The sequence below is a fragment of the Rhea americana genome, unplaced genomic scaffold (genome assembly GCF_003343005.1).
Source record: "Rhea americana isolate MKP2758 unplaced genomic scaffold, rheAme1 scaffold_101, whole genome shotgun sequence".
Classification (NCBI taxonomy): domain Eukaryota; kingdom Metazoa; phylum Chordata; class Aves; order Rheiformes; family Rheidae; genus Rhea; species Rhea americana.
The window spans coordinates 2,666,383-2,679,412 of record NW_028185051.1 but is presented as its reverse complement, the minus strand read 5'-3'; the positions used below and the strand labels follow the sequence as shown (position 1 = coordinate 2,679,412).

Here is a 13,030-nt window from a genome sequence, read left to right as displayed (position 1 = left end):
GCTTCTGCTGCTACAGTCTCAAACAGAAAGCGTTAAGAAGATATTTTGGATGATACGTTGAATAGTTGAAGAGCCCATGGCATTTGTGAATAATCTTGTGTTCTGACCAATACTGACTTTTTTCAGTGAGATAGAGTCTGCTACTTAAGGTTGGAGGGGGGCTATAGTCACACAAATCAGAGAGCCGAGGTTACCATAAGTGTTCTTTGCACTTAGGTTTCAAAGTCTTTGTTGGAAAGAGCAGGCCACATTATATAATGTATTCATTAAATTATATTTGTGTTAAATGTAGGAATGTCTTATCATTAAGGAGTTACAGAATTTTAAAAATTGGTTGCTCATTTCTACTTATTASATTATAAATTACGTTGCTGTGGGAAGACTGTAAAAATAAATTTATAAATGGTAACAGAAACTGCCTGTGTTACAGGCAGAAAGTTTGTTACTAGAAAATCCGTGGAAATAGATTGCTGTTAGATTTTGGCGGGCCTTATAAAGAATGCTGCATTGACAAATGCAAGAGTGATCAGATCTATTACAGTTCACAGTACAAACTAAGAAGTATTTCCATTTTATTTTCAGATCCAAAGTACCTAATGGATTTAATCTGGTGATATTTTTTTCTAAAAATGAGAAACATTAGCTCTTKCATTAGGGTCAAAATGTTCTAATTACCTTAATTAGGCATCATAGCAGTTCATATTTGATTTTATGGCAGATAACAGTCAAATTGTTTTGTATGTAGCTGAAATTTCTTATCTGATCAAAGTCTATCTTTTTCCTTTTTTGTCTTGCAGTTTTCAGTGAAGATCTACACGCCAGTCTATATTTTGTCAATGCATCTTTGCAAGAGGTAGTGTTTGCGAGCACCACAGGGACACTGGTACCCTGTCCAGCAGCAGGGATCCCTCCTGTGACGCTCAGATGGTACCTAGCAACGGGCGAGGAGATCTACGATGTCCCAGGGATCCGCCACGTCCACCCCAATGGCACTCTCCAAATTTTCCCCTTCCCTCCTTCAAGCTTTAATAACTTAATCCATGATAACACTTACTATTGCACAGCTGAAAATCCTTCAGGGAAAATCAGAAGTCAGGATGTCCACATTAAGGCCGGTAAGTATGATTTTTTACTTGCCTCAGATGGGCTTAAGAAGGGAAGAAACTTGGGTGTTTTGGACAAGGCATAGGAACTGTTGCGAATCAAAGGAGATAGACTGGAAGAATAACYCCTGCATTCTTCACCATGTTAAGTGAAATAATGGATTTCTCTTTCTCCTCTCCTCCCTGATTTGATTTGATTTGGGAGGTGAAACATTAGTTTTTCAAAGATCATCAATCACCTGAACTTCTGAACAAGTCTAAGGAAAAATGAACCGATAATGAAACTATTAATCGGACCATACTCACTGAAGAGCTGAGAGAGAAAAGGGTATAGTCTTTGAGTGTCATTTAAGGGCTGAAAAAATGAAATGTTTGCCCAGTCACATCTCCTAAGCACTTATCAGTTGTGCCTTGCTTTGAGAGAAAATCTTGAGACCTATACAATAATTGAACAACTGATGTTGGTACATAGGAAATGTTTTTAAGTTATGCAAGTGTTTTCTGTACTGACTGTGTACAGACTGGCTCAACCAGTAGAGAGTTAAAGTGAGATCAAAATCAGTCCTTTTATCACAACACATAAACACAATTGCATAGCTTTTGAAGGTTTTGTCTACCCACTTCAGTTAATCAAAATATTCAAACAAACAAAAGCTAGTCTGGAGGATGACCCTTGGCTGATGTAAATCCTCTTTGGTGTCAGTGGAGCTATGATGGTCTTTCTTCAGAAGAGACGTATCTTTCTTTTGGAAGTATGTCTTYACATGACTTATATTGGAAAAAATGTAAACAGTCAGCAAATAGTGTGGTTGTCTTGRACTCTCTTCTTAAACAAAAGAATGGACTCAACTCTTCTTAATGATAAATGAACGTTCAGAAATTCATCATTTGAGAAGTAGAAGGACTAAACCCCAAATTTTCAAGAAATGTGTATGTCTTATTTAAATTATAGTCTAAAACAGTGTTTTGCAGAAGAGTGACTAGAATACGTGAGTCCATACATTATGTGTGCAGAAATTTCTATAATGGTCACTGCTTACTCTGAAAACACTTAGCTGTCCACAGATCAAAAAAGTTGGAAAACCGTTGGCCTACAAGAATATGTAGAAACCCATTATGCATTTGGAGCATATGTAGCTTTTTTATTCCCCTAATTTTGTTTTTAGTTTAACATACTTGTGGACAAGGTATCAGAATACTCAAAGAGAACATTTTATTTGTTGTCCTATGTGGATTTGTTAATGTATCTCAATTTTGATGATCTTTTAGATAGATTTTTTTTCTATTATTAGTTGCCACATTTTTTATTTTGTAAATTAACTAAAGTGATAGTTTAAAGAAGGCTAAAACTAAAACTTGCAACCTTGTTAGCTAAGGCTCTGAAATGATGTTCATTCAATTTTAAAACCATATGATGCAGATACTAGTATGTGGCTAAGTCCATTGCTCAACATTGACCTTTTTATTCAAGGAACCCCAGAAGAAGATGCCTTTATCTGCTGGCCGTATGTTGTGGTATAGATCTATGTATTCTGCTTTAGAAATAAAATTCAAAAAAAAAAAAAAGGAAGAAGGGCATGAAAGGAAAGGCTTTACAATGGGTGGATATAGCTGCTTGGCTCATAAACTAACCACTTTTTTTGGACTAAATGCCTTTTTTATCCCCTCTCCCTTCCTTTTTAGCCTTTCACCCCTTATCCACTCATTTTGCTGTATGAATCAACTTCTCATTTAACATGAGGCTTGGATAACAAATTAAATAAGTCCCTTTTCCTTCCCATGATTGTGTCTTGTGCGTTAGAGCTGTCATTGTGCCTGATAGCAAACAATAGCTATTAGTGAATCTCCTTTCCAGAGACTTGTGTAATCTCTCAGTCATAGGAAAGCACAATTTTTAACAAAATCTCCCATGCATAGCCATAAGTATATTTTATGTTCAAATGGCACAGGAGAAATAAGTAAACCCTGTATTGCTCAAATATATGAAGTAAAAAACTTTATTTATCTATATCTTTCTTTCAGTCACATTGTGGTTCATGTAAAAATTTGTACATGGTTCCAGTTTGGCCCTAATTAGCATGATATTTTGGGTCCTTTCCTAATCCTTTTTCTTTTCCCTCTCCTTCTCCTGTTCTTTCAATATCCTCCAATAGCAATAGGGTTTCCTAGGAATATACAAGCTATCACTGGAGCATCTGACTGTTGCACAGCTACGCAAAGATAGGTCTGCTCATTCTCATAATCACCTTGGGAAAGCGTGAATCTGACATATCTGTTACACCAAGAATATGGGTAGCAGATATGAAGGTTCAAGCTCACCAATGATTTGAATTGCATTYTTGCATATAATTTTGCCTGTAATACAGATTAAAAGCACCCCCTGCCCTTCCCTCTTCTCTCTCCCAAAGAAAAGCAAGAAAGATCCAAATCTCTTCCACACCACTCCTACATGGAAATCAAGGTGCATATTTCCATTTCACTTTCAAGCTTTCCTGTGCAGTTATAGAGGGATGAATACTTTTTAGCAAAGGCTGAAATCCTCATATAAATTCATGACTTGGGGAACTTGGATTTAAAAAAAAATAAATCAACAAATCATTCATGGGAGCTGGCAAAACCGTGATCTGGAAATCACTGAGGAGACCCTGAAATCACAATAATGTAATTTCTTTTAAGCAAGGAAATGAATAAACCTCCTTTTAGTTTGTGTGCTTCACAGACAGTTTCTGTACTTGCTTTCTGAAGCAGGCAATGGGACAATAAGCTCTAAAATGACACCACAGATTTTCAGACAGTTCTGAAAAATACAAATAAGCTTAATCTTGCCTTATTTTTAGCAGTGTATTAGGATATTGCTGCAAAACAGCCCTTGCCTGTAAATGATGGTTGGAGCATGAGCATTAGACAAGAGTCAGCCTCATAAAGGTGATCTATGTGCGCTGGAACCAGTCCTTCCACTGTAGAACCAGATTAGGAGCAACTTCATCACAGGGCAGCGAAGATTGTAAAGTCACTGCATTAAGGGTGCTTATACTATTACCAACTCACCAAAGGTAGCCTTATGACAGGCTTAAGGAACTTTTTAGATTAAAAAAAAGACTTTTTTTTTAATGGTGGTGTTTACTTTATTATGGAAGATGGATTTGTCTTAATTTTTCAAGATACTTAATTTATCATTAAATTTGTTTATTTTTGGTTAGAGTTTCTAACTGTTATATTGCTACAGTCTTGTTTGGAATTGAGAACTTCAGTCCTCTTTTTGCAGTGGTGGCACTGGACCTGAAAACTCATTACTCTTTATATTTGTAGCAACTACAGTCACATTTCAGCACACTCACTTTTYTTTCTTTAAAGACATTGTGAGTGGGGTTGACATTTAAAAGTTCCAGTGCTCCTGGTATACAAAAATATATGCACAAACACTGCAAAGGATTTACAGACACTTCAGTTTGTAATGAATGTGGTTAAWTGTTGTAGTTGGTACAGGTCTGTGGGCAGGATATGTGGGCAAGAAATGTTGTAACATGAATCTTCTGCATTGCTGACTTGGTTGCACTGGTGTACTAGGATTGTTCTTGCCAACAATTTTTACCCTTAGACATAGTATACATGACTCASACATACATGCCATCTTACACTATACTCATCCCTACATTGACTGAAACTTTTCCTTTCTTCACCACCACCACAAAGTATGTAACTGTATTGGTCTGTGTTGGTTCCTTTTCTTTCTCCTTGACCTTGTGCTCCTGTGGATCTTCTGCCTCTCCTTCCTGTCTAACTCACTTACCTGCTCTTGTAGTAAAAAACATTTATTTCTTCACTGCTCTGCCTTCTTCTCCATTAACTATTATTCACAGAATTTTCACCCTTCATTCTTCATGGCACTGTTTCAGTGCCAGGATTTCCTACTTTCCAGTCTCACACCCTGGACAACCTCATCACATCCCAGCAACCTTAGTTTGACATGAAAGATTTGTTCAGCTCTTCATCTTCTCTTTCTCTTCAGCCATTAATTTAATTCTTCTAGCTGCTAGAAGAATTATATCATGAATTTCAGTGCTTCTACACTGTGCTTTAACACAGCTCCAAATCACAGTTTCTGTTTTCTGATTGCATTTCCTTCACTGCTGGCCAATTGACTGTAGCTCTTACCTTACCTGCTACTGTTCCTCTGTCTCTGAGACACCTTGCTTTTTCTYTGGCTGTCACCTCCATCGATTTTCTTCCTCAGTTCTCATTTCTTCAAAATCCTAAATTACAGTGACCTTCTTTTCTACCCTCTGGATGTCTTACACACACACAGAAGTTGTATGTACTTTGTACCCTTTGATAGAGCAGAAAGCAATTTGTGAGGGGAAGYATGGCATGAGAAACTGGGTAAGTAACAGAAGACGTAATATCATTTATCCATTTAAAATATGCAGTTCCTGCAAAGCTCTTTTCTCTTTGCCCTAAGAATTAGAGAGAGGAGGAACACAGAAACACTGTGAAATGTAGATTTCGAGGAAACAAAAAGACCTTGGAATATTCTCTTATTCATTTGCAGTTAGCCTCGCAAAACAGTATAATTTACCCCGATAAAAAATTCATAATGCAAGTAACCTTCTTGGATGGACTTTGCAAGGCTAACCTAAGAAGAGGATGAAGCAGATGGGGTGCGATATATGTGATTATGACTTCTTTAACAAGACATGTTCTTCTCTCTTCAGTTTTACGGGAACCATATACAGTCCGTGTGGAGGACCAGAAAGCCATGAGAGGCAATGTAGCAGTGTTCAAGTGCATTATCCCCTCCTCTGTGGAGGCATACATCACTGTTGTCTCATGGGAGAAAGACACAGTCTCGCTTGTCTCAGGTAGGCTGTTTTGGCCTCCTTTTCTTGGGGCTGGTAGCTATACTTCCTGTTTTTCCCATAATGCCTGATGTTTACTTTGAGTTGATTATAGCTGAATGGTGTTTCATCTTTCCTGGAACGTATTTCACATTAGCATTGCTGCATCCCTATGACTGCATATGACATGAAGGTTTTAGACAGCTCTGCTTTTTCCAGCATGCTTGAGGGGGAAATAACATGTTTTTTGCTTTACACCAGACATAAAATTAGCTTCCTGGTGCTGTGGCAATGGGTTGATGTTTTAACTTTGATAAGAAAATCCTATGTGCCAGAGAAATTTCAGTGTCATAATGCATGTGTTGGTTTGCAATTGTTTCTCAGTAGCAATGTTAATCATGGACTGGAAGAAATCYTAAGTTTAAATTTGTTTGGTTATGTTTAAATGAGATGTGTGCCTGGTATTCATACTTTCATAACATTTTTATCTCAGATATCTTTATAGATGACACTGGAGGCTTAAGCACGCTGTAAAATGTGCTGTAAGCCAAACATATTGAAGTGAAACGATATATTCTGAAAGAGTTATATGAATTAATCTATTTAATGACAGTGTGAAGAATTGTGAGGCATTGTTCAAAAAGTACAAGGAATTCAAGCAAAGAGTATTCAACACTTTAAAGCATTAAACATTGTAAGAAATTMATTGCAGAAATTGCATGTGGCAAATATTTTCAGTTTGGTACATCCCTAAATTATATATTGCATACAGTGCATCTGCTGTTACACATACAATGATTTACATGTGTAGGAATTTGAAAAGTATTGTTCCATGGTGATACAGAATGGAAAAAAATAATCTGTGTTGAATTGCTGCAGAGTGTATTCATGATGTGCTTGTGTTTAACTGTACAACAGTATATATGGAAATGTTTTTTCACATTCTCCTCAGTAAATTATTAATCTTTCTAATAAATGAGGGTTTAATGGAAATACCTATGTTTCTATATAACTCATGTTCTTAATTTTATTTCTCTATGCAGTTTATTGATCACTTACACAAGCTTGTCCTATTTTTGATATATTTCAAATAGCTTGCTAATGATCTCATAGCTGTTTAAAGAACATATAATTCATGAACAGTTGTCCTATCCTATTGGCATACTTTTTAACCTTGGTAAATCTACATCCTTGGTTTTAGTTATGCCCTTGGATTTTGAGCAGGCATATGATTTTAGTCACTGGGGAACTGACACAATGTTTTTCCACAAACAGGCTTGTAATATTTGGATTGTAGGACTCACAACTTCTCAGCCAATAAAATAAGGTCTGATTTGTAGTTCAATATGCAAATAAGCTTTCCATTAGTCCATTTAAAATGATACAGAWCTATCATTAAGATTATCTAATACATAACCGGATGGATTTGTTTACTTTGCTTCATCTTAAAATAGGCTACTACATGGTGCATATTCATCTGTACATGTGAGCACTGTTTGACTGAAAAGGATGTCTATACTTGCATCATTAATTAGTTTAATATTAAACTYCATTCATTATGCATTATCAGAAAAATATGAAAAATTTCTGCATCAACATAGATTATGTCCCTTCAGTCTGATTTTTTGAATTAATATCAGTACCTAGTCCCTATCTAATATCTTTGAGCAGCTCAATCCCATTCTTCACTCCAGAATTGGGAGCGGGGCACAGAGGTTTCTGCATCCTCCTCTTTATGGAAGGAAGTGATTAGTCTGTCTTGATTTACTCCTTTGAACCTTTGAGGGCTGAAAGTGTATAATAATATTTGACTATTGGAGCCTACATTTCATCTTTTCTCATAATACATCTTCTGACTGTGGCTGACTAGGTTACAATCATTAAAAACCTATTACAAATTCTAACGCTTAAAGAACAGTTTCTAATTATGTCACGATTCCTCAATTCCACAGTTAGAAAATCTAAATTGAAATAAAATACAATTTATTAAAACTGATGCTCATTATAATTTTCTCTTTAGTTATCTGACCATGTCATGGAAAAAATTCTGTTTCAGAGATGAAATCACAGATGAGAATAAAGGTCTGTGCTATCTGTTGTGCCAGGGCAAAAGTGAGGCATGGAAACATCACTGCAGTTTASCCAGAATGACTGCAAGATTCATTTACTTGGCACTTACACTCTTAGGACTTTAGCTGCAGCTTAATAGTGGGAACATGTAAAAAACAGAACCCATGCACATTTCATAAAACATTTACCTTAAGTTTACTCATAGTCAATTTTGCAATAATTTGGCCATGAACTCAAATAGTAGATATTGATCACACTTGCCTTCTTAGAATGCCAGTGCTGATGAATAGGATGCAAGACTACAGCATTATTGAGCTTGCTTCCACTAATAGTCAATATTCTGAGGAAATACATATACATACTTATAGAACCATTACTACCACAGTTTTTTCTGTGTGCACCGGACCAGTTTCCCTAGTATATTTTGTGTCCCACCRTTTAATATTCCAATATTCAGAGCATGAAGCTCTGATTTTRTTTTTTCTTGTTTTTTRAAGTAAGTGATTAACAGGTGACTCATTAATATCGGCAGAAATGAGAGCTATGCTGAGTCGAAACCTCTACTATCAAAGAGCTAGCATATAAAAAGATATATACTCACAGAGTGATGATTATCACCATTTGAAGTGATAGATAGCAGACAAAGCTTTTGTGGGAAAACTAGGTAGTGTCCACTTAAAAAAAAAAGAAAAAAAAAAGAAAAAGGCAAATTGGAGGTGGGGGGAGAGAGGAGAAAATGAGAAGGACATTTTCCTTGCGATGATATACCTGGCTTAAATCCAGAGAAGGAAATGAGAGACTCCCTATGAAAGGAAAGAAGGTGGCTCTTCAGTGGGGAAGCTCCATATGTGAGTAGTTCAGCAGAGAAGATTTATTTTCTAAAAGACTTTGACCCTGTTGCAATCCTTCCAAGTGTATTTTAGAGTAAATATTTTATAGACTTATATATCTGGAGTCCTATTCTGACTACTAGGATAAAGAGATTTATAGATGAATCGACATCCTTCCACCTGTTCATTTCTCTTTTTATGTAAATCCAGCATTTTAAAGGGGGAAAAAAGTAATCAAAGTCTTTTTACTTCATATAACAATAAAAATCTACCTTTCTAAAAGGGGCGTATTCTTTGATCAAGACAGATTTTTTTTTTTTTGCTATTGCAGCGATGTACCATATTAGATATATCTACTTTTGACTGTATGATTACTTACTAGAGAGCACAATGCTGTCCATAGTAATCAAAGTACGTAATAAAAATAGCTGACCAAAGCATCTTTTATGGACGTTAGAGTGTTTCCAAAGAGTGTCCAGATGTGTCAGATTCCCCATTCCAGAAAGGAGAAGGTGCAGTGTTTGGAGCCAAAAATAATAAATACAGTGACCTTTCTGTGTGCAAGGACGGCTACGACCTGGAAACGTGTGTGYGCGCCTGTCTGTCTGTTGTGGAAACAGGCAAGTAACACCGGGGGTTTGCTCCTACCCTTTCTTTTTCAAGGTAACTAAATCTGAAGCTGAATTTTTTTTTTTTGGGGGGGGGATGTATTTTTGAGGGGAAGGTAGTGGGGAAAAGAGTTTTTAAAAAGCAAGGAAAATGCAATTTTTTGTTAAATCTGTTTTCGGGAAAAGTAAGAAACAACAATAAATGCACAGAAATCTTTTCATATTAGAAAGATCCAGTTTTAATAATAATTGTTGGATGAAATATTCARTCATCTTTAATGGATACAGCTTTTTACAAACTTTCATGATAGACACAGTTAAAGACAGCCGCAGACTTCTGCAATTGCCAGTCTGCTACAAACGCGTGACATATATTTTACATTATTTACCCATCCTGTGTCTCCTAGTGAAAGCAACCAAGCTTTCCAGAAGCATCTTGCCTAACACTCTCTAAAATGTGAGCAAAATAAAAGAACCAACGGTAATTCTGAGGAGTTTTAAGGGGTTCACAAAGTGCAACTYACTGTTTAGTAAAACTTGACAGCTATCTCAAGATCTCTTTTCTGAAGATCCTTTTTTTTTGCTGAAGAATTATGTATTGCCAAACAACTTGAAAATGAGCCTGACATTTGTGTGAATTATAATAAATAATGTAATGATATGCAGTTCTCTTTCCTGTATCAGTAACCAGTTCTTAGGCTTTTTCACTAGATGACACTAAACATGAAAGCTTAAATGATCTGCTAATGTCGTATGACTGGTAGCTGCATACAGCTTGCTCAAAGATCAAGTTTCTTTCCCTTCTTACCGTTCTCCTTTACTATCCGTTCCCAAAGAAAAAGGCTTCTCGAATTGGCTCTGTGTTGACCCTGTAACCGCTGAAAACAGTTCAGGCCCTGCAGGACCCAAGGAGGCAGTGAAGTAGGTTTTTRTAGCAGCAGCCATAAAAAACAAGCAGTGACGGTGCCGAAACGTGCCGCGCTGCTCATCGTGCTCCTGCTTCCGCCGCCGTTGAGCAGCCACGAGGCAGGCGGGAGCCTAGTGCTCAACTCGTAGCATTTATTTGTTCCTCGCACACAGACTGCTCAAGCTGGATGAGAGAGGAAGGCAAAAGCAAAATAACTGCTGCTTCTGCTCTCTCTCTCTCTCTATCTCTCTCTGGGTGAAAGCAAAGATGCTCGAGCCCCTTCATGTGTTAATTAGCTGCAGTGTGAGCAAGGAGGGGTATGGTCATAGGGGAAGGAGGACAGAGGGGGATTATTAAAAATAAGGGTTGGCGTAGGGCATCAGCACAGGGATAGAAAGGAGGAGAATGAAGAGCAGAAGGAAGCAGAGAGAAAGACAGAAGAATAAATCTTGTTCTGTCACTGCACGCTGTATTTCTGTTACGAATGCCTCCTCTCCTGGCGCTGATAACTATAAGCAGTTTTTAGTTTTTTGTGTATCATAGCAGCTTAGTGCCAAGAGCAGGATCATGAAGAGGTTCATGCCCTGACCTTTCTGAATTCCCATTTTCCTGTCTAATGACATACCTTGCAAGAATCTGTCCAATTTATACACAGAATGCGACTGCTGAAAAAAAAGGTAGAAAAGGAGAGAGACGGATAATAACAGCTATGCACAACAGTATATTTAAATCAGCACAGAAAGAATAGCAGCTTTGAACGAAAGGTGTGTAAGCATGAATGGAGCACAATTCCCTGGAGGGCTTTGTTTGACGTGCACATGACAGCTGATGAGTCTTCGATCCAGAATACTTTCCACGGGCCATAAATTAGACACATTGGACCACGGCTGGAGAAGTGTCACTGAGGTACAAGGGCCTAAATTTAATGTAATGAATTGCATTATTTATTTACACACCATTCCTCAAGTCTTGTCTTTAAAAGGCTCAGGGGCTCTTGGATCTCTCGCTGCACAGAGGGCTTTTTGAATTGCTGTGGTTGACAGTAAGCAGTCAATGTTTGCCAGTAGTTATCACGTGGTGGCATCTAAAATACAGCACTGCAGTTTTCATTTGTGCTGGGGTTTGGAGATTGCAGCAGTGATTCAGTTTACATACAGTGATCGTTGTTTTTTCAGTCATGAGGTTTGTATGCGRTGAAAAAAAATGTATCTTTATAGAGTGGTCCCATATGCTGAGTCCTGTGTTCAGAATTAGATTACTGCTGATGATCAGAGGAATTAAGTCAAGCCATTTGATTGAGGCTGCGCCTAGGAGAGAGGAGCTGTGATCTTTCTTGTTTTGATTTGATGTCAGGGCTTAATCATGGTTGCCAACAAGCAAGTATTCAGCAGACTTTTAACTTATGCCACTGAAAGCTCTAGATGCATGTTTTTTACCTAGTCCAGGTATAGTGGGATGAAGAGAACAAATTGCTAGGGTTAAATATTGATAGTATATATGAAAAAAACATCAGAGTGTAAATTATCTTCTATCAGAAATATGGCAGTGCAATTTAAATCTGCTGTTCAAAATAGCAGTAGCAACAGAAAATTAATTGGTCAGATCCTTACATCAGCTGAGCTCCCTTGATTCCTCAGGAAGCTAATGTCTCGCAATCCTAGAAACTGGAGATGGTAAAAATCTAAGCCTACTTGGTTGTGCAAATGTTGGTCATGCTCTTCTTAGACTCAATGCAAGCTAAAGTAGTAACTGAGCAAAGCAATGCACTTCAAGTGTTCATTGGAGGACCTTTCCTCTGGCTCCTCTGCAGTCTGTATGCCAGCTCTGCTCCCCACTATGTTACACTGGAGTATTTTGATCAGAGTAATCATTCTAAAATTATGGCAGGATTAGGTGCAAGATTTTCAATGGCTTTGTGAGAGGCAGATGTTTAGAGTGACTTGGAGGGATCAAGATGAACAGCGTCTGATCTACATGTCATAAAATCATGTTTTGGTAACACAGAAAAAGGTAAACAGATTTTAAGCAAAGGATTGGCTTGCTAATAATTTAATTAGCACAGTGAGGCATGTATGTGAAATTTAGGTTAATGTCAGAGAGATTGTTGTTTCCCTATAGGGGCAATTCTCTGATCTTACTAGGGGTGACTGGGCATTTTGAATGCTCTTGGGGCATAGAATGTGGGTTGCTGTTGGGGAGAGAYGGAAAAATGATTTGAGTGGGATGTTTCAGTGCCTAAAGCTCACAAAGTCCAAATTTGCTCTGTGACTTGCTACTTCCAGCAAATTTAATGCTAATGGGGTTCACAAACAGTGACAGTATTACTGGCATGTGAGTAATGAAGTGTGTCTGGCAGATAAGTACATTTTAATCTTTTTTCCTCGTATTGCCACTCTGCTTTGGATAGCCCTCTGTTTCTGTCCATTGAGGGAATCATTTCCTTGTCCTCACCTTAAAAAACAAACAAAAACCCAATAACCCCCAATCCCTGAATCCTCTTTCTCTCCTTTTTTGCTCAACCCTTTAATTTTTCTTTCTCTACTTACACAATTAAGGAGCGTGAAAAACTTGATTGGCCTCAGGCCCCCTTCAGAATTGCTTCTTGTGCTCTTGGGAATTAAATGGATAGAAAGAGAGAGAGAGAAATAGAAAGAGAGAGAGAGAGAGAGAGAGAGAG

The 13,030-nt window shown here is 37.5% G+C and overlaps 1 protein-coding gene across 1 annotated transcript in view; it reads left to right on the top strand.

The window, feature by feature from the left end:
- DSCAM (DS cell adhesion molecule) overlaps positions 1-13,030 on the top strand; it is a 391,004-nt gene that overhangs the window by 2,182 nt on the left and 375,792 nt on the right. Inside the window, exons 3-5 of the mRNA XM_085305248.1 lie at positions 522-547; positions 798-1,115; positions 5,816-5,962. Of these exons, the coding sequence (XP_085161374.1) occupies positions 522-547; positions 798-1,115; positions 5,816-5,962 (491 nt within the window). The remainder of the gene's footprint in view (positions 1-521; positions 548-797; positions 1,116-5,815; positions 5,963-13,030) is intronic.